The 22,659-nt window shown below is 45.1% G+C and overlaps 1 protein-coding gene across 4 annotated transcripts in view; it reads right to left on the reverse strand.

Annotated features, from left to right (window-relative positions):
• The window catches only part of lnx1 (ligand of numb-protein X 1), a 46,195-nt gene that overhangs the window by 8,789 nt on the left and 14,747 nt on the right, over positions 1-22,659 (reverse strand). Inside the window, exons 1-5 of one of the 4 annotated variants that reach the window (XM_049588547.1) lie at positions 20,700-21,426; positions 7,318-7,565; positions 4,041-4,196; positions 1,797-2,005; positions 1,286-1,714 (exon numbers count right to left, since the gene is read on the reverse strand). In XM_049588547.1, the coding sequence (XP_049444504.1) occupies positions 1,286-1,714; positions 1,797-2,005; positions 4,041-4,196; positions 7,318-7,565; positions 20,700-20,791 (1,134 nt within the window). In that variant the 5' untranslated portion in view covers positions 20,792-21,426. Of the gene's footprint in view, positions 1-1,285; positions 1,715-1,796; positions 2,006-4,040; positions 4,197-7,311; positions 7,566-20,699; positions 21,427-22,659 lie in introns of those variants that run through there. The other 3 variants (XM_049588546.1, XM_049588545.1, XM_049588543.1) reach the window with 3 other exon arrangements.

A 22,659-nucleotide genomic window follows, 5' to 3' on the forward strand; every position in this document is an offset into this window, starting at 1 on the left:
TTTGTAACTGGGTGCAGTATTGTTCACAAGCGCACAGTAAATATCCATTGTTCTTTCAACATCTGGTTGTATGTGCTAACTGGTACATGTATCTTGAATGCGGCGTGTTCGGGTACAGCATTTTGGCTGAGACACAGATGATGTAAAGTGATGCAGCAGTTGCCCTTTGACACCACTAGTTCATTGATGACAGTTTAGTGTGTGCGGGCCTTTAGAGGTGCTGGTAGGTGTATTTTGTTGACTGCAGACAGAGCCAGACTAGCTTTTTCTTCCTGTTTATGCTACGCTAAGCTAACCAGCTGCTGGCTGTAGCCTTGTACTGAACAGACAGATATGAGAGTGGTATCAATCTTTTCATCTATCTCTCGCCAGAAGAAAAATAAGCCTATTTCCCAAAAAGTTGAACTCTCCCTTTAAAACAGGTCATAACATTGTTGTTAATGGGGCAATATACTGACATTACAAAATGGGAGTTCATTTGAGATGTTCACATTGAAAAATTACATTTGAAAAATAGTGTTTAATTCTTTTGGAGGGGGTGAAACTCACAGGAAATCATGATCAGTTATTGTTTAAATTCACTACCATTCAGTAGCAACCTACTTTGTAAGTGTACTTTTTGTGAGTCAGACTCATTCACACATTCACATGCAAGATGTCCAACAGACACACAGACAGACTGGCTGCGTCCCTTTCCCCCCTGCGCTCTGTCATTCCTCTGAGACTTCCCGTGGTCTCTGTAGCACAGAGCTGACTCCAGAATTAGCCAGTCCAGCCCATTATTGCCCTAACTGGACTAATTTAATTTCTTCCCTGCCAGTTGTTAATCTCTGACAGAAAGTGCCTGCTCTGAGAGGCCATGTTGGCTCCACAGAGACCCAGAAGAGGCCAGTCAGACTGCTCAGACAGGAACTCTGGGCCCAGAGACCCTGCACAGTCAGCCGCAAACACACAGCAATTAACCACGATTAACCACAAACACACAACCATTGACTGGCATCAACCAGGAACCAGAGGCAGCAGCATGGCCTGGTCCATTAGGGAATCACCACAATTAAATACTATTAACTGCAGCGAGTGCAGACACAACAGCACAGCACAACACAATTAGCCTGAATCACCACAATTATCTTTAATACCTCAGGGACCCGGGTAAGAACAGAACACAGTTGTTTATGGTCTGTAACAACATGTGGACTAATTTGACTGTGACAACTATGAACTTTCTGTAAAATGCTAAGAGCTGCTATAATCATTTGGTTTTGAGGAGGAGTTGCTAACCGACCTGGATAAGCAGAGCAGCATGTTCTGGTGCTCCATAACGTAGATCGTGCCCGTTGATAGCCAACACGCGGTCGCCAACACACAACTGTCCGTCGCGTGCTGCCAGGCCGCCCTCCAGTAGGTGAAAGATGTAGACGCCATGCTCTTCCGGCCGCCTCACTAGCTTAATCCCCAGCTGCTCATCTGGAGTGGATTTATTCAGGACCACATGGATGCTATCATCCCTCAAGGGATGGTGGGGCAGGCCGTGAGATGGGTGGCCCGCGGCGACATCATGGCCATGCCCGTGGCCGTGTGGGTGGCCGTGTGAATGTGAGCGATAGCGATGGCGCTGTTCTCTTAGCACTGTTAGTCGGAGGAGCTGGCAGGGCTGTTTAAGGGTTGCCACGGCGTAGCAGTGGGGTACGTTGCTGATGTCAATGCCATTTACCTGAGAGGGCAACAGAGATGCAGTTTAAAACTGACTTTGGTTGCTTCTTATTGAGTTGTGGTACAAATTTTGACTGTGATACCTTCAGGATCATGTCCCCAGGCAGCAGGCGTCCATCCCGAGCAATGACACCTTCTCTGTAGATATCCTGGATGAGGATGCGAACCAACGGGGTCTCATTGCCGCCGACGATGCTGATGGCCAGCGGCTCTGAAGCATCTACCCGTGTGATCTTAATACTGGTAAGTTCACCGTCAGGAATCAGGTGATGCAGCTGAGGAAGAGCCAGCACTAAGGGAGAAGGTGCAGGAGGAGAGAAAGGCTGAGTTTTACTGTACAACGACAAGAAAAACCAAGTCTGACAAAGAGCCAAATATAACAAGGGAGGAAGTGGGAGAAAGTGAGGGAAAGAGAGACACATTGAGGGGGAAAGAGTGGTAGACAGCAGTGGAGAGGTTCTGCAGTGGAGCCAGCTGTCTCTACTCCCTCAGGTTACTAAAACAAACTTGTACAAGCCGAGAGGGGAAATTTACTTGGCTGATTATCCTGCTCGATGTTTGTATCATTAGTCACATACATCTGTACCAAGTATGCTTGGGAAAACCCGCAATTTCAAATTTCCACAAGGTTATTACATGGGCGGGGGTGCAAAGAGTGTTATAATTCGGACAAACTTTGCACTTATTCTGACCACTGCGCAGTGAAAATATAAATCCTAAAAGGCAGTTATGTTATATTTTTCTTGAAATCTGCACAAGATAGTCACAAAAGTTTGACTTTAAGACTTTAAATTTGCATTTGTAGTTGATTTTTTTCACTTATTTTTACCTCATGACTCGGATCAGGATTCTGTAATAACTATAAATGCAGGATGTTACTTCACGTGTAAGTAAGATTACTATGCATACAAAACCTCTCTGTAATACTTCAGATTCCTGAGAAATATGTATTTGTCTGCTATTCAGTGGTGCAAGCTGCCCTCATGCCCGGGAGTGAATTCCACTCAACAGCAGAGTCACACATCCTAAACTGGACAGAGAAGATGTATTCCTCATCTTATTTCTTTTTCTTTGGTTATGAAGAATGTCTCTGTCTCTCCTTATTCCTCAGCGGCCTGTCTCCCTCTGTGTCTCTAGCTCTGTAGCCTCAGTCGCTTCGTTCTACTCACGCTGCACTTTCTCCGTTCCAAAGTCAATATTTTGTCTTTATCGCAGCAGATTGCTTCTGGGGTGGAGACCACTAACACAGAGACCTGCAGCTATTATATAACCCTTCCTCCTCTCCATCACACACCCTTTCAACCTCTCTCAACGTCTTCCTTCATCCCATCTTTCCTCTCTTTTTTTTCCATCTTTGGGGACATTGCTATGGCTTTATTTGTTTCCTTATCTCCATTGTCTTTTACCGTATCCGCTCTTCCCTCCATTTGTTCTGTATGGGTCTATCTCTACTTCAGCCTTCCATCCTCTCCGTCTATCTTTGTCTCTCCAGCGGCAGGCAATGAATATTTAATCTATTCTCTCAGCCTCCTCAGTGATGGCCTCAGAGAATAATCTAGTCCCTGATCGTTCGTCATCCTTCATTCTTACGCAATACCACATTCCTTCCCCTCTTCTCGTCACGCTGCAGTTCTACTTCGACATTATGCTCTCTTATGGTTGACTATATGTCCTCCACTTTACTGTCTAGAGCGTCTGGCTGTGGATATTACATTAAATATCTCTAGAGCACATTTTCCTCCTACAAAGCATCCTATGGATCTACCATGTCAAGAGCACTGTGCACCCTGGGGACTACTCCATCAAGTTGGTGCAAACCTGTTGACCCTGGCTGTGTTGGAGGTTGAAGGAGAGGAGGAGGGGATACGGGATGAGTGGAAAGGGGGGTGAAGATGGAGAAGAAGGAGATATAGGAGGAGAAGAACTGGAGGTGGAGAAGAGAAGGTCATCCTCTCCAGTGACCTCCTGTATCCCATCCCTGTCTAAAGTGCCTCAGGCTACCACTCTTCCTCTGATCCGTCTCTAGCGATGCACCAGTGGACTTATGCAATCTGCAGCTGAATTATTAAAGAAACATATGCTACTGTTACACTGCGGGCTCCCAGCCCTGTCACCCTCCTCGCACAGCTGAGGGAACATCACAAATACACACATTTGGAAACACGCACACACGTTGAGCCGTCTCCCTGGAGCCCTCTTCGGGGAATCATCAAAGTGCAAATGCAGCAGTGACATCAACACACAACAATGCACGACCCAAGCCCAAAAATGTACACGTTAAGTAACAAAGGCAAGAGAAGAGATGAGATGCAGGCCTTGATCCCTACCTTCCTGTGGCACACTGGAATTCCTGGCATTGTCTCTCTCCTCGGATGTTTCATTGCTCACTGCGGTGCCACTCTTTGTCCTCCGCAGGACGCTGAATGCTCGGTTCAGCCTCCTGAAGGAACGGCTTCTCACTGAAGAACGGTCAAAATTTCTGACTGCAAAGAACACAGGGGAGAAAACAGAGGCACTTTATAGATTACCTCATGCTCAACATGCCCGGACTTGTCTGAATCTGCCTCCTCACAGCCAATCAAATGCCTCCTCGTGGTTTAGGGAATGAGATCAGTGTTGGTGTGTTGGTGAATAGATAAAATACCTGTCTTATACAAGAAGCCCAGTTTGAATGGTGCTATTGTAAAACAACATTGCACAACTGTGGTAAATTTTCAGCAGTCATTTCCCCCTTCATTTTAAATGATAGTGAGATAAACAGAGGGATGCCGCTCCTTGTGTTTTTGATCTCTAGTAGGGCCATAGAGCAAAGAGACAGTGTGTCCCTGTTATATTTGTATCGTGCATGTGCACGAGGATGCGCAAGGACACACATGTGCAGCGTGTTACACATCCTTGCCACAAGTCTCAGGCTATTCAGCTGATTGACAGCTGGTGACCGCAACGCAACAGCCCCCACAGAGGCAAGAAAGGCTGCCAGCAAGAAAACATGATCCCTGCAATAACTTTTTTCTTTCGTCACGCTGGGGCAGCAGAAACTAGTTATGAACACAACATCGACATATCGTCACCTTTTAAGTCAATATGCAGAATGTCTTAGCAAACAGTAGCATGTTTACAAGTCCAGCAGTTATGGAGCAACATTATCAATTTGCTTTTAGCTCATTTTTGGTCTCTGCCCACTCCTAAGGGAAATATCTGGCTCTTTAGCTGCTCCACTGTGTTCACCAGCCAGTCGCTTGGTGCTCAGCTAGTCTTGGAATCCATCGGCTATCATCTCATGATGATTAAGGGTGCAATGGCAAATATTTTGCAGGTGTAGCCAGCAGATATCTGGCCAAGATTTTCTCTTCTTTACACTGCTCATTGTTTACAGTCAATGAGCAACTCGAGACAGGTCTAGACAACACTTGGCTGATCTCTCTGAACAAATATCTGCATATGAATGCAGATCAATTACAAAAAGCTAATAAAAAGCTAAATTGTTGACAGATGATAGCCGATGGGTACCAAGATTGCATTCCAGCCAATGCGTTCCGCCTCGTTTTCTCTTCAAACAGACTGTTTATCTGCAGGCAACCAAAGCCTGCACAGACATGATTGGTCAACAGTACTCAGACTACAAACAGAAAAGATGTCTTGTACAGTTGCCTAAACATTCTGCATACATACTAAAATATCTGTTTATAGAGATCATTGCTGAGCAGGTAGTGTACAGTGGGTTTGTGGAGGCTTTTGATGAAAACAGCTGCCTGCTGCAGCAGAAAATAACTATCAGAGCAGCGAGAGAGAAACAAAACAGTCAAGTTGAGCTGAAACTCACTTGCCGACTATTTCCTTCCTGATTCAATTCTTATGTCTAAATTCAGAGTGTCTCCTGATACTGAGCAACGATCAGTTATAAGTGCTCTCTTTTTTCCTGAAAATCTGTATATCTCACTGTGTGGAACTTATGGAAATCATTTTATGTAAGGTAATGTGTCAGCGGCTCATTCTGATATAAATTGATTTAACTGTAACTGATAGTGGAAACATTTAAATTGACACTGACAAATAAACTGCATGTAGTGTGGATTGGTTATGTCATGGCTGATACTCAGTCTGCTTCAGAGGTCAGTATGTGTCTGTGCCCATGCAGTGTATTTGATCGGGCATCCTTACTACACGTGAATGTAAACAATACAGAATTTAAAAAGATCAGCTCTCTAGATGTTTTATGAGGAAGGAGATAAAGTTGTTCGACCTCAAGGTGCAAAGTGCATTCTGGTGAGTAAACACAACTTAGTTTACAAGAAATCACAGCGCACCTTAAAGGCAAAAGTCGAGACACATTCAGTTTTTTTTTTTTGCTGACAGGCTTGTGTTTTTTCTGAAGCCCTCTGTGACACCCACTGTGTCACTGCAGTGGTCTCAGTGAAAGGCACGAGGACATTTTCTGCCTCCAGTCCATCCTTTTCAGTTTTCAGAGGTTTGTTTGTTGTGCAACTTTCAGCAAGCTCCAATAAAGTATCTTTTGTGTGTGTGTGTGTGTGTGTGGAGGAGCTGCTTTCAACCAGTGGCTCTTTAATTAATAAAGCCAATCCGTGCTGAGTATAGTTACACGGTTGCGTAACTTCAGCGGTGATGTAACACACTGTGGACTCTAGTGCCCACATCCAAAACAGACCTTTCCTGTGAGACTGTTGTCTGGTACTTTGCTTTTCTCAGAAAAAGACTGGCAGGCTCCAGGAGGCTGCAGTGGATAAGCAGCAGCCCCAGCGTGGCTGCACTGAACACGGGGCAGCATGCCTCTGCAGCGCCCCTCCCTCCCTCTGCGGGCTCTGGGAGATGCGAGAGCTCCTGACAGCCACATTATTCTTTAAAAGCGCCAGCCGCTTCTGGAGCTGTCAGCTTGTTCAGCAGTAGTGGCGCTTATGGTGGTTGTGGGCGCTCAGCCGGCCGGGTCTAAAGTGCTGGTGCAGCGTCATTTGGTGTCCCCACTGCACGTATGCTCACAGTAGTGGGGGGGTTGGGGGAGGGATGGAGGGGCAGAGAGGAACACTCGTGACTGCTTCCTGGTTTCACAGGTGGGAGAAATGGAAGGAGAGGGGTGATCACGTCATTGGGCATTAACACACACTTGCATCAGGCTATATTTAACCCACCTCTCCTTCCATTTCTCCTTGACTGCATAATGTACCTGCCCTCTCAGTGACTTTCCCTCGCTCTATGTTTCTCTGCTGTTTTCCACAAAGAGAGTTTTTATGGATTGGTGAAAAAACAAGGCAGTAGCGCTAATTGGCTAATAGGATTTCTATCAGAGACCATTAGAAAGAACAAAGACTGTATTTGAGGTTGAACGAACACCTGCGTTATACGTTGTAAGTCTGTAGGTGTAAACGTATGTTTGAACATAGATCACTGGCGTGTGGTTTTGACCGGGAGACTATGTAACTGTGACCAGAGAGCTCTCTACTCTGTATTGATTTTCAATCTGTCACTCTGGCAAACACACTCCCTGTAGCTCCCTCTCTCTCTTTCGCACGCCTCAGATAACTACAGAGTAACGTCATGCAGGACCGAACATGACCACGCACAAACATCCGTTCGCCCACTCACACTCACTCTTCTTGCTGCTGCTGCGGGCGGCCAGGCTGGTCGTGCTGCCTGACTGACTGTTGTCCTCCATGCTGGGGTCGAAGGCGGGGTTGACCAGACCGGGCTCGTCTGATAGGAGTGCCACGGCGGCGGAGGTGGGGCCATCGTTGGGCAGCGTGGCGATGGTGAGTTCTGACGTGCTGTCGGTGCATTCGCCCTCCTGCGAGCGCCGCTTCCTGTCTGCTGATAGCCCATAATGAGAGGCCCCTTTACACCTGCACACAAGGGTCAAAAGGTCAGTGTGAGATTACACAGTTGGCATGATGCAATTAATAGTGGACATGTTGATGAACTGATGACAGTGATGATCTGACACCAAGTGGCGAGCTCTGGGGCTGAAAAATGAAGTTAACATGAACGTGCCCAAAGAAAAACAAAAAACAAACCACACACACAAAAAACAGCAGTTCCTCTATTGGCCACTTGAGGCTGGCTCCAAGGGTGAGTCAGTCCTCACAGACCCCATGTTAAAATGTCCAACTCAGTAGTAGAAGTAATCATGTTTACAGACTGCTACAAAAAAGTGTTTATGGTCTCCACAGCTAAGCTTTTTCTTGCTTTTTGGTTGCTAACAAGAACGCCATCATGCTGGACACAGCTTTACAGTCTCGTTGTGGTGGCGACGTTAAGTCATGCTACCATGGTGTAGTTCAGTTATAGCCTAATGTTAGATTTTTACCTCCGGCGATTGCATTTACGCCGCAAAAATCTTAAAGCGGTGCTCATTTGTTTAGAGACAAGATTATCTTGCTGAACAAAACGTGTAAGTATCATAAAAATTTGTTTGCCACAGAGCCTGTTTTCTGCAATAACCCAAAATCCAGTGAGAAAATCCTACAGGCTTTTTCACAAGGAACCACTCTATGCACCGCGCCAAACAAGCTAGCAGCTAACGTTACAACTTGCTCCACCCTCTCTCCCAAACACGGTCACCTCTGGCTCCAAAGATCCAAGAAGGCGACAACCAAAATGCCAAACTCAAGGTTTCAAAATGGAAATCCACAAACCAATGGGTGACGTCAACATGCCAACATCCATTATTTTTATACAGTCTATGTCTGACGCAGGACGCTGATGTCAAACATGCAGCCATAAATAGAATCACTTATAACAGTGGAGTGAAAGTCAGTAAATTCATGTTAACATCCAATGAAAAGGTCACATTCTCAAGACTAATGTGAGGAGATTTCAGCATCTCCAGCCCGAGGCTTTCTGCACGCTGACCTCTATCTCCTGCTTTGGGAATGCTTATCTGACCTCAGCGCTCACCCACCTCGCCAAGATACCACACCGCCTGTACAACAACAACAAATGTGGCTGAATATATTTCCCAGCGCTCTCACTTAGAATTTATGCAGCACCTCTCTGAGAATGTGCCAGAAGTGTCATATTTACTCTCACAAAAGAAAAATAAATTACTCATTTCTGTTACTTTCACTTTCTTTTGTGACAGTATCTGTAATCACATGTAGGATGGGTTTTCTCTGTGGCTGTGGGTGTGAGCATCCCCGACAGATGATTGAACACAAATGTAAGAAAACACCCGTTCGACAGGAGGGAGGGTGGGTAACTGACACAACATTTGAATATAAAACAGAGATCGTCTGAATGTTGTTTTTCTCAAAAACAAATCTAATTCCGAAGTTCCAGATGTCTTCTCGCTGTCAACACACACCACAACCACAGCACATTTACAACTCTCTCCCTTTCTCACACACACATACACAGATACACACTCGAGTACACACTCGTGCACATATTATGCTTCACGCCATAAAAGGCTTTTCACACTGACAATATTAAATTGGGAATGTTTGTGTGTGAATTAAAGATATCCCTACAGAGCAGGGTATTGTATTGTTGGAGAATTTTCCTCCATCTGTAAGCCATAAAGGCTTTACGCTGACGCTTCATCAGAGGCAGGAATAACACTGGCTTGTCTCTCTGGCTGTCTCTGCGGAGCCATCAGCACAAACATTAACTGGGTTTTAATGAGCTGGATCAAACCCAGGCTCCGCTTCAACAGTAGCTCAGAAAAACAAGAGGAGCGGCGTCCATAGCTCCCGTGCTGTGAGATGGGCAGAGCACTGCTGGACCTTACATGGAGGATATCAAGCCAAAAAAGGAGGCAAGGTAAAATGGTGGCCATCATTGCAGATTCTCTACAGAAACATGATTACATGCTGGTGAGCCATTTGAGCCCAGGGAGGCCATTGGCCCCCCCTGGGGCATCACATCACACTAGTGGCAGCATTTTGTCTCAGTAACAGAGCTGTCAAAGTGGGTCATGCACTCGGTCCATATCTCACAGGGAAAATCATTTCATCCTGAAGTGGGTTCTATATCTCACTTGTAGCCACGGGTCAGACTCACAGTTAGATACAGCGTTCCACAAAACTGAAGCACCTATCGATCTCACTCTGAGCTTGGTGACATAACACCTGTGTGTAGGCAGAGCCGTCGGGAGTTATTCTTGTTCATTCAGTTAGTAAATTGATTGGTATCAAGCATGTCCGTGCAGCAACATACCACTTAACTGAGTGAAGTGGTTGAATAGAGCAATATTTCAATCAGCAGCAGAGGAGAGGGCAGCGCTGCAGTCTTGAGAGGGCAGAAGCTTTCTTTGTGTCACTCACTATCAATTAGAAGAATTAAAGCTGTACGCAGCTTGAAAACAGCTGCTGCTCACATGACTGTGTTCAAGTGGCACAGTCAAGTAAACATACATAGATATGTTTATGTACGCAGGGTCATGTGCACTCGATTGACAAGATGCACTTGCAGTTGTTTCGCCTTTTTGTAAAACATAAACATAAAAACAAAATGTTTTTTACTTAAGAAAATAGATTGCACTTCCTTTCCCAACTGACCAGTCAGTCCACCATTTTTTTATGATAAGCTCTTGCATACTGACAGAAACAAAGTCGAAAGAGTTTCTTCAAATGTAAAAAGAGTGCACTAATTATTAAAAGGGAAAAGATGTTAACATTTCAGTTAAAGGATCATTGTCAGCGCGACTTATAGATCATAACAAACTTGAATATTCCTGGCAAAGCTACTCCTGATTGACCATTGCTGTTTGTTTGAAAGCCTATTTAAAATTAAAACTTTTCATAAGAGCAGATTTAACGTGCTAAGTGATGACTTAGCTATTTTGTTTGTTGACTAATATAAAAAGGTACTTTTTGTGAGCCAGCATTGTCGGCTGTGTGCAAACTAAGGATTTAAAGTGAACGACCAATTTATTAAATACATGTTTTACAATGAAGAATGAATGGGATAGATAATTAACACTCCTCCATTAGCATATGCAATCAAGCAAGATCCCACATGGTAAAAACAAGTAACAAGTTGTAGAGTGTGTGCTTTGCTTTAGGCTACTATCTGACTGAAATATCACAAAAAATATAAAATATATTCACTCAAGTAATTTAATGAAAGCATGCAGTCCTTTGGCTCAGACAGTGTTGGCAGTACTGTGGGCTGCACGTGTGATGGGATAATACACTGATAAATACATTAACTATTCAAATCTTCATTGGATGAATTGTCAGAAATTTGCTAAAGATATCAGTCACCTAGAGGATAAATATTAATGACGCTGGTGATCCTCTGACATTTCAAATGACCCATTCATAAATTTTGAAGCTTTTATGTGTCTTAAAAAGGGCGATTGCTAACAAGTGGCTAAATGAAAGTGCAGAATGTTACGCCGAACATGACTCCACAGCCTCGCTGTGTTAGGGATGTTAAGTTGTATGATCGTAGTGTAGTCTTTTACAGCCTGACGTTAGCTTGGTACCTCCGGCGATTGCATTTAGGCTTGAAAGTGGCGTTTATTTGTGGAGATTATCTCGCTGAACAAAGCATAGACGTATTGTAAATATTTGCTTGCCACAGAGCTTATTTTCTGCAATTATCCAAAATGTAATTGAAAAATCCCGTAGGCATTCTGTCAAGAGAACCAGGGCGAAGCTAAGTTCCACATCAGACACCAAAAGCATCACCCCTGGAAGACTCTACACTTTGGTTTATGACCTGCAAAAATAGCCTCATTTATGCATATTTGGGTTAAGTGTGAATTAAACTAAGGTGGTAAACATGATCTATCCTTAACATCACTATATATTAGTGTTGTCGTTGTGAGTATTTCAAGCATCCACGAGCGCCATGGTGCCAAAGTACTCACAGAACTGTTAGCATGGCTGTAGACTCTTAATCTTGTTAATGGACCATCATACGCCAACCTACAGATAGATATAATAACAATCTCTTGGCTAAGAAAACATCACCAGTCATCCTTATTGTTACACCACTTAGAGCTGCTGTGACCATTCTGCGTAACAATGTCCTCATTCACTTTAATTTCTCCCAGCTGGTGTTAATGTCTTCATCTATATATAGATCTCACTCCTATATAGATGCTTGGCTGAACATTTGCTTCCTTTTTATTTCCATACACACACACACCCTTGATAGGCGTGTATAGGGCTTCTGGTTGAAGCTGACTATATGGAATTAAAGACTTAAACAACATTCCTCTGTCTCAGCATGGCTAGTGGAAAATGGAAAACCACAGTCAGTCAGTGGAGATGGGCAAATACCTTCGAATACAGGTTCATTCAGTCGCATAAATCCTACAGACCACCCAAATATTAGCAAAGATGTCTGTCCAAGTATTAATGAATGCACACTGCACACTGAATTTGAGGAAGGAAGATCTTAAGGGTTCATTTCTAAAACATGTGCTCTGATTGTGCAGCTCAGACACAAAGGATGGAAAACAAAGAAAAATAAATTTAGAGCTGTCACGGAGAACAACAGATACAAGCTGAAGGTTTGTTGAAGTCCCAGAAACACAGAGGCCATCACAACACAGCCTGAGACAGCAGCAGTGCACACTGCCACTGGTTTATTAAAGGCTTTGTCTCCCGTTAATTAAAAACTCCTTCCTCCAGGGGACAAGAGTTGCCTTAAAAGCGGAGCCATATCTCAGCCGCTTAGAGTTTTAATGTCTTCAGTTTTAATGTTAAGGCCACAGTCTGTGCTGTCTGAGGTTAAAGGCAGGGAAGCATGACAGAAACCCCTTGTCTCCCTCGCCGGGGTGGTCCTGGAGTTTTAGAGCCAAGGTAAGCGAGCCAATTAAGTCTGAACGCTGGAGACGTGCAGTGCATCGAGGGAGGTATGCTTGCAAAGACATCCACATATATACACTCCTTATTTTCTGTCGTCTTGTTTCGCCCTCGTAAACAAACATCCTTTTTGTGTATAATCATGGAGCTTTGAGTGCTTGTGTGAAGCTATCCCTCTCTTGTACAGCATCATTTTTCAGGGGATGATCACTGAGCTTAGAGGATGCTCATTAGCACCGCAGTATCCATGTCTCGGTCAGCACAGCCTCAGTTATCACATCATCTCTCTAAAACCCCAGGATCTGTGGCGAGATAAGGAGCGAAGACGCCAAAACATCCTCAGCGCTCATCCTTGCCTCCTCCCTTATCCTCCTCTACCTCTCCTACCCCTTTATCCTCCGCTCTCTCCAGCGCAGTAACAATTACCCATGATGCTTTATGTGACACGGTGGTCGTGCCGACGCTCCCTGGCTGTGACACAAACAGCCCTGTTCTTGTGATGTGAAATAAACACCAGCTCACAACTCATCAAAGCCTGTGAGATTCTCCAATCCTCTTTAGGGGTGAGTGGATTATCCTTCCTAACCCAAATACTCTCTCCGCTCCCTGACTGCCACGGACAATCGTGTTGGGCCACACTACGCATACAGCGCAAATTACCTCAGCTGAGGTGACAATTCCAGGTCAGGCAGTCAGACACAGAAACTGGGGCTGTGTCCTGGTGCATACTTTCACACACTGCGGGCGTGTAATCATGCAAATGGTTTGGAATCTAAAGCATTGTTTATTCACAAAGATAGTGGGTCTGTGGGGGTACAGCTGGCCGACCTGTTCATGACCCGCAGCTTGACGAACTTTGCTTAGTTGAGCTCTTCTTTCTCTTCTTCCTACATCCTTATTAATCTGCGCGCAGCAGCAGGCAGTTGCTACTGACGAGCTCTGACACCAACTTCCTAATGCTTTTGAAAATAAACCAGCGACACCTGACATGCAAGAAAGCGTGAGAAAAGAATCCCTGGTTGCATTGTGAGCCCTGAGGTAGCCTGCAGGTCTGTGTACGTGTCAGTGTTTGTGTGTATGCGTGAGATATGCGAGGATTCCTTGTGTGACAGAAAATGTGAGAGGAGCTTAAAAGTTACAGCATGTGATGTTTGTGTTGAGTTTATTTTTGGAGCACTAATGATTATGGGAATGCACAGACACTGTTGGTGCAATATTCAACAACTTCATTTTAAAGTGCAGAAACATTCCTGTTGTATTTCCAGCTAAAAAAAAAAACGGTTTTAATTTCTTTTAAAGGTTCAGTGTGGAGGATTTAGGGGGGGTGTATTGGCATAAATGGTATGTAATATAAGTTTATTTTCTCTAGTGCAGGGGTGGGCAACCTGCGGCTCAGGAGCCACATGTGGCTCTTTAGCCCTTCTCCAGTGGCTCCCTGTGGCTTTGTCAAAAATTATATGGAAATAAATATATATATATATATTTTTTTACGATTTTCATTTTCTTTTATCATTTTTGTAGCCCTGAAGTGATTCTTACATCTTCCAATGTTATAAATGTGTTTAAGCATCTTGTCAACTATGTGCAGCATACGCCTGCGGTGCAGTTTCCGAATCTCAATAGCGGTGTCTGAGCTTGAGTCTCCTTAGTGAGGACAACTATTGATTCCAAGGCCAAAAAAGAAAACGTCTCACAGGAAAAAAGAGAATTTCATAGTGAGTGGAGAGATTTGTTTGTACCCACCACTAATGCTGCATTTCATTACCTTTAAATGAGATGTTTATATTTACAAAGGGAGCGGGTCCTCGTCTACAGATTTGCCATGTTTGTACAGTAGCCCAGAATGGACAAACCAAACACTGACTCCAGATAGGGCCGTTTGTGCAGCCCCTCCACAACAAGCAGTGCCAGAAAAGCACACGTCTGTAATGTGAAATTGCTTGTGTCCTGAATAATAAATACTTAAAGAATCCTGATGAGGAGTTCACATTTGGCACATGGGAGAGGTTTCAGCTCGTTGGAATCTGCAGTCCTCCCTGCTAGTTGCTACTACATCCAGCGCACCGCTCCTTTAACTAAACTCCCGTGGACGAAACACTAAACAAAATCTCACAAATTACAAGAAAGGCCAGGAATTCACTCTTTTCCCTTCTCTACCAAATTTCCTACCGTGCTCATTATAAAAATAAACAGAAAACACTCATTAAAATCCAGAAATGTTTTATGGACTCTGGTTTTACTCAACATCTAATTCAGTTGATTCAGGAATGAAAGTTGTGAGAGTCTGTCCATAACAGCTTCTGGCTGAGACACATCAAGCTTGCCTCAGAGCAGACTGAGGAGAGTAGAAACAATAAATACAGGGCTCTGGGGAAGCACCTGTAGTCATTACACACACACACACACACACACACACACACACACACACACAGTGGCCTAACAAGAATGCTGGTGCAGTATTGGGAGGTGTGGCGGTCATTAATTGAATTTATGGAAATAAAGGTTTGAATTAAACGTTTTTTTCCTTGATTAGATTAGTATATCAATTACTCCTTTATCACACACTTGGGCCACGAGCCAAACACATAAAGTAAAGTTTGATTGGGAGGGAACAGACAGAATGATAGATAGATACATAGAGAGAGGAGAGAGGGAGCGGGAGGAGAGAGCGACATAAAGACAGACAGAGTAATCCAGTTAATGATGAACTAGAGGAGTGTTAATCAGAGGATGCGCTGGTGTGTTGATTGGATCCGCCTGCTGTGAGGGGTAATCCCATCTGCTGCACGAGGAGGGGTGAGGCTGCAGCTAGAGGGGACAGTCTCTGCTGTGGGAGGAATTTTTTTTTTTGGCCGAGCTTGTTTCTAAAGACGGATCTGGTAAATTGAAGTGGGAGGCGAGGTTTAGTTGGGTGTGACTTCTAACAGCCTTTGAAGATGAATGCATACAGAAACCAAAAGTGATTGTGTACAACAGCCCACACGGCGCATAAATCCTGCCGCTGTGTTTTGAGCTTTCCATTGTTGCTCCTGTGCAGCAGACAGTGGCTCAGCAGGTTTGGCATGCTTAACGCATCTGTGTGTTTACGAGCGCGGAGGACTCCAGTCCAGTCAGCCTGTTAGTAACAGCCCAAACTCTGACTCATGGCTTTTCAGCCAATCGATAGGTACGATCATCAGTCGAGCCCTGACCTCATGATCTGGCTGGAAGGATGTTTATGCAGCGTTTAATGTGTCGGTATCTGGTTTCAACCAAGAAGGCAACTCAGTCTTTTTGTCAACAGAGAAGAAGAGCACAGCTGATTTATTCCTTGCTCTCTGGCTGAGCTGGATTTAACCTTACATGTGTTCACCTCAACAGACCTGCGGTAAAATAGTGTGTCTACATTCATGGGCGGATTATGCGAGAATGGCTTCCTGGGCACAGACATGCAAAAGGCCCAACAATTCCTCCTACGCAGGGGCAAGACACACAGACTTTAGGCTGGTTTTGCTTCTTTTTGTTGTTGTTTGATGTCTCTTTGTAGCTGTCACCATCTTTTTGTGGCTTTGTGTTTTCTTGTGGTTGTTTTGTTTCTTTGGTATCGCTGTATGTCTCCTTGAGGCCGTTTTGTGTCTCTTAGGGGAATATTTCTGTCTTCTTTGGTAATTTCTTTCCTCTTTGGAGTTATTTTACGTCTCTTTGAGGTATATCTGCGTCTTTTTGGTCATGATGTGTCTCTTTCTAGTTGTTTTGTGTCTCTTTGAAGTTCCTTTGCATTTCTTTGTGGTCATTTTGAGCCTTTTCCTGGTTGGTATGTGTCACATTGAGTGACATTTTCCAGGTGAATGCCTGGGGCCCCTGGGCTTGTGCCTAGTAGGCCCTTCAGCAATCCATCCACGTATATATCTCTGTCTCTGACTTGCAAACAACTCTAACTGTAATCCCCACCGCACTACTGTATATGATCATAGAGAATCCCCACTAGGCTGCTGTCCCACATTGCTCTTGGCACCTTTTAGTCTATATTCCTCACTCTAGCCCTTGGCAGTGTCCTGGTTTCCCTACCTCCACGTGCCATGGTACAACTGCCTGAAACGCAGCCAGCACTGGTCAGCCGAACCCAAAGCCCTGGCACTCAGCAGGGCACCGTTCACGTGAGAGATTAACTCCACACTGCTCTCCTCTCTGCTGTCAGTTACACTCCGCTGGCTCCCCGCTCTGCAGGCCGCCCATATGGATGCCCTCCTACAGATTAGCCTGCCTCAGACAGTAAACTGTAGAAAACAGTCCATGTTAAACACGTCATGCCTCAAAGACCCAAACACCAGCCAGACTTTGAGCCAGAGCCAGAGGCAAAGGTTAACACACACCTATTTTTACAAAGCACACAACTTCAGTGATATGGCTGTGGAAGTAGGCCACTTGATGTGAATGATTCAGCACTGATATAAAAGTGCACTGCATTGCGGAAACAAATATATTTGGGTTTAGTTAAATGTTATTCGTATAAAACACCAAACTCAATCCCATTTTTAAACCCTCTCTGCATGCTGACACTAATACCTGTCTGCTGTGCTGGTGTGCTGTCTTTCTGCCTGAACAGAGACACATCAGAGAGGAAGGCTCTGCTAAAGTAAACACTTTGACCTGCTACTCACTTCTGCTCATGAATAAATGAATACATACATAATTCATCTGTTCTTTTGTGACTGTGTATTTACACATGCATTGGGCACTCTTCAATTATACATGGTCAAATGTGTGTTTTGGCGTGTGGATTTTCATGCGTATTTGTTTTCTGTGAAGTGTAATATGTAATGAGAGATTTATGCATTCGTCTGTTTGTTTGTGAACGACTTCAGTGTGTCCTCTACACGTTGTCCTTGCCCCCTGTGTTTCCTTTCATGCATGATTGTGTAGTTTGTAGTCTTCTCATGCATATAAATGCTCCCATGATGGATTCACTGAGTATTGTAAATCCCATGCAGAAAAATAATTACGCTGATTTAATGTTATCTCCTTTTAGAGAGATATGTAAGTTGTCCAGGAGGGTAGAAAGTGGGCTGTTAGCCTGATTTTTATCTCTCAGCTACTCTCCCTGTGGCCTTCCCTGTATTTCTGCCCTGCTAGATACAACGAGACAGTGAGAGCTGCCTCACTACTGAACAGGGATTAATATTTAATCCAAACAAAAGTCTAATTAGTGAAGCCTGCCCCACACTTGAAACTGCCACGAGGCTGGAGGGGGCACGGCGTGGCGCGCTGCCTTTGACTCGAGATGGACCCGGTATAAACAAATGACTGGTATTGTTCAGATCCAACGAGTGCATGGCGGCCGGGTGGCTAATCCTGTTAGAACGCGTCCATGCCGAAGATGTCCGGAGCGCTGGGGAGTGCGCGCAGCTCTCGGTGATCAAACACCTCCCAGATGAGGACTGAAAGGACGGAAGCTAAGCTAATCATAGTGTTTAAGACATCTCAGCACAGGCCCCGAAATGAACATAGATTAATCATTAATGCTCTACAGCACTGCACTGTGAGCATCAGGGGAGGCCATGTGGGCTGGGGGAGGGAATGAGAAAAGTCTAATTGTGTGTGTGTGTGTGTGTGTGTGTGTGTGTGTGTGTGTGTGTATGCATTGAGGGGAAAAAAATCACAATGTAGGTGCTCTCCTGTGTGTGTGCCAGTGCTGCTTTTTTATTGGGCGGTGCTGACAGAGTAAAACGGCAGTAACCATATTAAGCATTTCATCACAGAGAAACATTTACTCTCCCGCTGCATTGTTATCTACACCCTGCGTATAGCCAGTATAGTCTGTATACGAGCCTACGCTCATTTATGTGTGAGCAAGACAGATTGCAGCCACTCTCATTTTTCCCACGCAATATAAACCCACTGTAGTAATCACATAAAGTGAAAGAAATCAGACAAGAAAGGAGGCGAGGGAGAGAGAGACGAGAGGAGGAAGAGGAGAGCAGGAAAAATAGACGGTGGTAACACGGGGGAGAGCTGGAGGCTGCTCCTGTCAACAGTATGGATAAAGACAAATGGTGTGCCACTGCTCTCTAGCCAGGCAGAAAAACACCACGTCCGCGTTTGTCTGCTCCTGGTTTCTCTCCCTGTCATGTCATAATCAGCAAAACGCCTCACTGTCACAAGCACAGAAACGCACTCCGACACTTCCTCCGTCTGACTGCCAATATTCCTCACTCGGTGGACAAAATCTGATCATTTTATTTACAAACAACCCCCTTATTGAAATGACCCGCATACTAGGCGTGCTGGTGCCGTCACCATGGCAGCCGTACGCATGGTACGTATAGCCAGATGGAAGGCAGGCGCAGGAAGTGACCTTATACCCTCCTGTCTTCTCTCATTTCCCCTCTCCTCTCTGCTCCCTCAAACTGCTCATCCACTTTCCATTCTCATCGCATCCGCCTCCCATTCTTCCCTGTATATAATCAAATGTAAGGATTTCATACTGCTGCCTCTCGTCTTCCAACCCATTCAGTCCATTTGCCTACAATGCCCCTTCTTTCCCTCTTTGGCATCCACCGCTGTCCAATATGGGCTCTTGGTGTCTGCAGGAGCTAAAGCCCCACTCAGTGGAGAGAGCATACAATGAAATGAGGGGATTTGCGAGGCGCTCCATTGTTCATGTATTCATGCAGCATAATGGGACATTTCCGTCAGACTGGAGAGAAGAGCGGTAGCCCAGCTTGGGGATCAGAGAGCCCTGGCTTCACACGGAGCGGCTGAATATAGTCAACATTAACTCCCACACAAAGAGACTCTGAGGGCCAATACAGAGCAGGAAACACAGCTCAGGAGAAGAGGAGCCAAGAACAAGGATAATGTGACATGTAGTGTGGTGTAAAGAGATGATATTTCATCTGCCGTTTCGTGGACTTGTGTGGATATGACTGGTAGATTATTCAATAAGTTGACAACACTTTTGATGAGAAAATATGGGGATTCGCCACCTTCCTCTGTTTATTTGGGTTGTATTTGGGTTTTGGCCAGGCAAAACGAACAATGTAAAGGTGGCGCCTTGAGCTTTAGGAAATTGCGGTGATCACTTTCTTTAAACATCTCTTAAACTTAAGTTAATACCAAGGGCTTGATTTTACTTCATCATTAGACGGACACTTGAAAATGTTGTGCGTCAAACACTAACTGGTGAATTTTTATGCACCAATTTGCCCTTTTTTGCATCAATTTATAGTGAAAATGTCTTTTTGTCAAATAAAAGCCATCATGTTTCTATTGGGGGAGACAAATGCACACGTTCAAAATACCTAGAGGGATGTGCCCCCTGCAGCCCCCCAAAATCTCCATCTATGGTTCATATTAAATGCAAAAACATGCGACAGATCAGTTGATAATCAAAACAATCAGCCTTAATGTTGACACACCACATGAAAGGTTTGTTTTTACGGTGTCAAATTCAACAGTACCCAACTCGCTGTGCATCTGCGTGTTAATTTTGATATGACCGTTCACATCAGTTGCTACTGATGAAATATGATTTAAAAGGAAATGTTGGGAAAATGAGCACCAGCAGGTGTGTCTATATGTGATGTGTTATTTTAGGTTCTGATGCTGATTTGAAACACAACAAAGATTCTGTGTACATAAAGGCTTGAACAGATGCGATGCAGTAGTAGAGTAGCCGGCTATGAATCATTAATGCTTAGGTGAAAGTCTGTTCACAAACAAACACAACCCGTGGTTACAATCATCCGTACGCTTAACGGGACTCGCTCACGCACACTGTATAGAGCTGTGAGCAACTGTGAGCAAACGTGTCCTGACATTTTGCTCAATTCAATACAGTGGTCAGAGACACGCTCACACTCACATGCCGCTGAAGAGAGGGAGAGAAAGAGAGAGATGCCATGCTGCAGTGCTGTAGCATCCAAACTGTCCTGGACAGCACAAAGCTCTACCTGCTGGTTCTACTGCATCCCAGCACCACAACAACCAGTGACCAGGACAGTAGGAAGCAACTCTATGATCATTTTGGCACCACAGATTCACACTGCAACTCTTAAAGTGATGATGAAAATGTAAACATTGGAACACATACGCATGAATGAACTCACAGACACAAACAAACGTAAGAGAAGTGACAGACACACACAGTAACATATTAGCAGGTCTGCTGATGGAGGGGAGAGATGATGGGGTGATGTTGGTGAAAGGATGCAAGAGGAGGCTGAGTGTTGTACTCACAGCTCAGAATAGAGGATGTGCAGGTTGCCCAAATTGTCTGTGTAGTTGGCCGGGCTGAGCCAGGGCAGGACCAGCAGCAACAGAGCCTTCATGGTCAACGCTCTGCTCTTTTTCCTCTCTTTTTCCCCTCTTTCTCTCCCCTCTGCACTGAAGCTCTGTCCTCTTCTATTCCCCCCTCCTCCTCCTCCTCCTCCACCTCCAATTCTCCGAACCTGGCCGTGCTGACCCCCCCTCCTCTCCTGCCTTCCTTCTCCAGAGGCGCCTCTCAGATCAGAATTAATCCTTGACTTCCTACCTTTTCAGCCTCTTTCTTCCCCTCTGTTTCCCCCCTCTTCCTCTCTCTCTACCTCTGCCTCAGTGTCTGTGTGAGCTTGGCAGTTTCTTCCTCTGCCTCAGGCTGGCTGCCTGGTCATCTCAGCTGCAGAGGCAAACGGGCCAGTTGCCAGAGGTTGAAGACGGAGCGGAGGAGGAAGAAGCAGCAGCAGGAGCAGGTGCAGAGCAGAAGTCCCGTTGTGGCACAGGAGGAAGAGGAAAAAGTGCAGGAAGAAGAGAAAGGAGACCCATGCAAAGGTGGCACATTTGGAATACAATTTGAGATGTGCAGCCCCTTAATCTGCTCTGGGCACTGGCGAGTTGTAAGAGGATTTGCGCTCGTATGCGTGTGTGTGCATGTCTGTCTCCCTCGGTGTGTGTGTGTGCGCGCGCGTGTGTGTGTATGTCAGAGAGAACGGCGCAGGCTGTGACTTATACTGCAGCAGAAACCACTGAGGGGGGAGATGGAGCAGACCAAACAAAGCCAGGAGCTGGGGGGGGAGGTACCTGGTGCTGCTCTGATTGGCTCTGCCCTCTTCACACGCACACAAACAGACAGACACACACACACGTACAACCTCTGCATTCACCTCCCCCTGCCTGCACATATGTTGGTCCATGAAGGGGGGGAGGATAGAGAGGAGGGAGGGGAAAATGTTGCCGTCAAACCTTCACCCCTCCTCTCTAACGATGGACTGCTCCCTGTGCAGCAGATTGGTCTGATCGCTAAAAAGAATCTGCCTACATGTGTGGGGGGGAAAAAGAGCATGACCAAAACACACCAGCAAATCAATATTCTCTGCAGAGATGGAGGCTTGTTATTCTGAGTGACATGAAAGAGAAAGACGGGCAAGAAATAAAAAGATTTGGAATAAATCTTTAGGGAAACACTGTCCAAGTGCTCAATTCATTCATTGAGTCAGTCAGTCAGTCATTCATACAGTCAGTGTCAGAATATACACAGAGACAGAGGGGAAGATAAAGAGGGATAGGTGATGCACAATAACAAAGGTTAACCCTGTCTGTCATCACCATTTGATTCAAAAGGTTGCACAGGGATCTTGGGAGGCACTTAGATCTGGGAAGTGACTGGGGGAGAGGTGTGTGTTGATGGACTGTGTTACATGTTGGTGGCAGGAAGCGGCGTTCACTTAAAGGTGAATGCAAAGGCAAGACAAATTTAAAAAGGTCTGAGGAGTGTATTTCTTCCCCTCTATCAGGAACTGCACAGTTAATCGAAATGTTATCAAAATCACAATATGGCCAAGAACAACGACAAAGTCGCAGGTGCTGAAATTCTTTGATAAAATTAACGTGTCACAACATGCTATACATGGAAGATACAGAGGTGAGATTGAAGGCGAAAGAATTTGTGACAAAATGAAGTGGAAAAAGCTTTCGATATACTGCTCCAACTACTTCCCAACCCTCACCTATGGTCATGAGCTCTGGGTAGTGACCAAAAGAAAGAGGTCGTGGATACGGAAATGAGTTTCCTCACAAGGGTGTCTGGGCTTAGCCTTAGAGATAGGGTAAGGAGTTCGGACATCCGGAGGGAGATCGGAGTAGAGCTGCTGCTCCTTCGCATCGAAAGGGTTCAGCTGTGGTGGTTCAGGCATCTGATCAGGATCCTCCTGGGCGCCTCCTG

This window comes from Epinephelus fuscoguttatus, linkage group LG10, assembly GCF_011397635.1.
Source record: "Epinephelus fuscoguttatus linkage group LG10, E.fuscoguttatus.final_Chr_v1".
NCBI lineage: Eukaryota > Metazoa > Chordata > Actinopteri > Perciformes > Serranidae > Epinephelus > Epinephelus fuscoguttatus.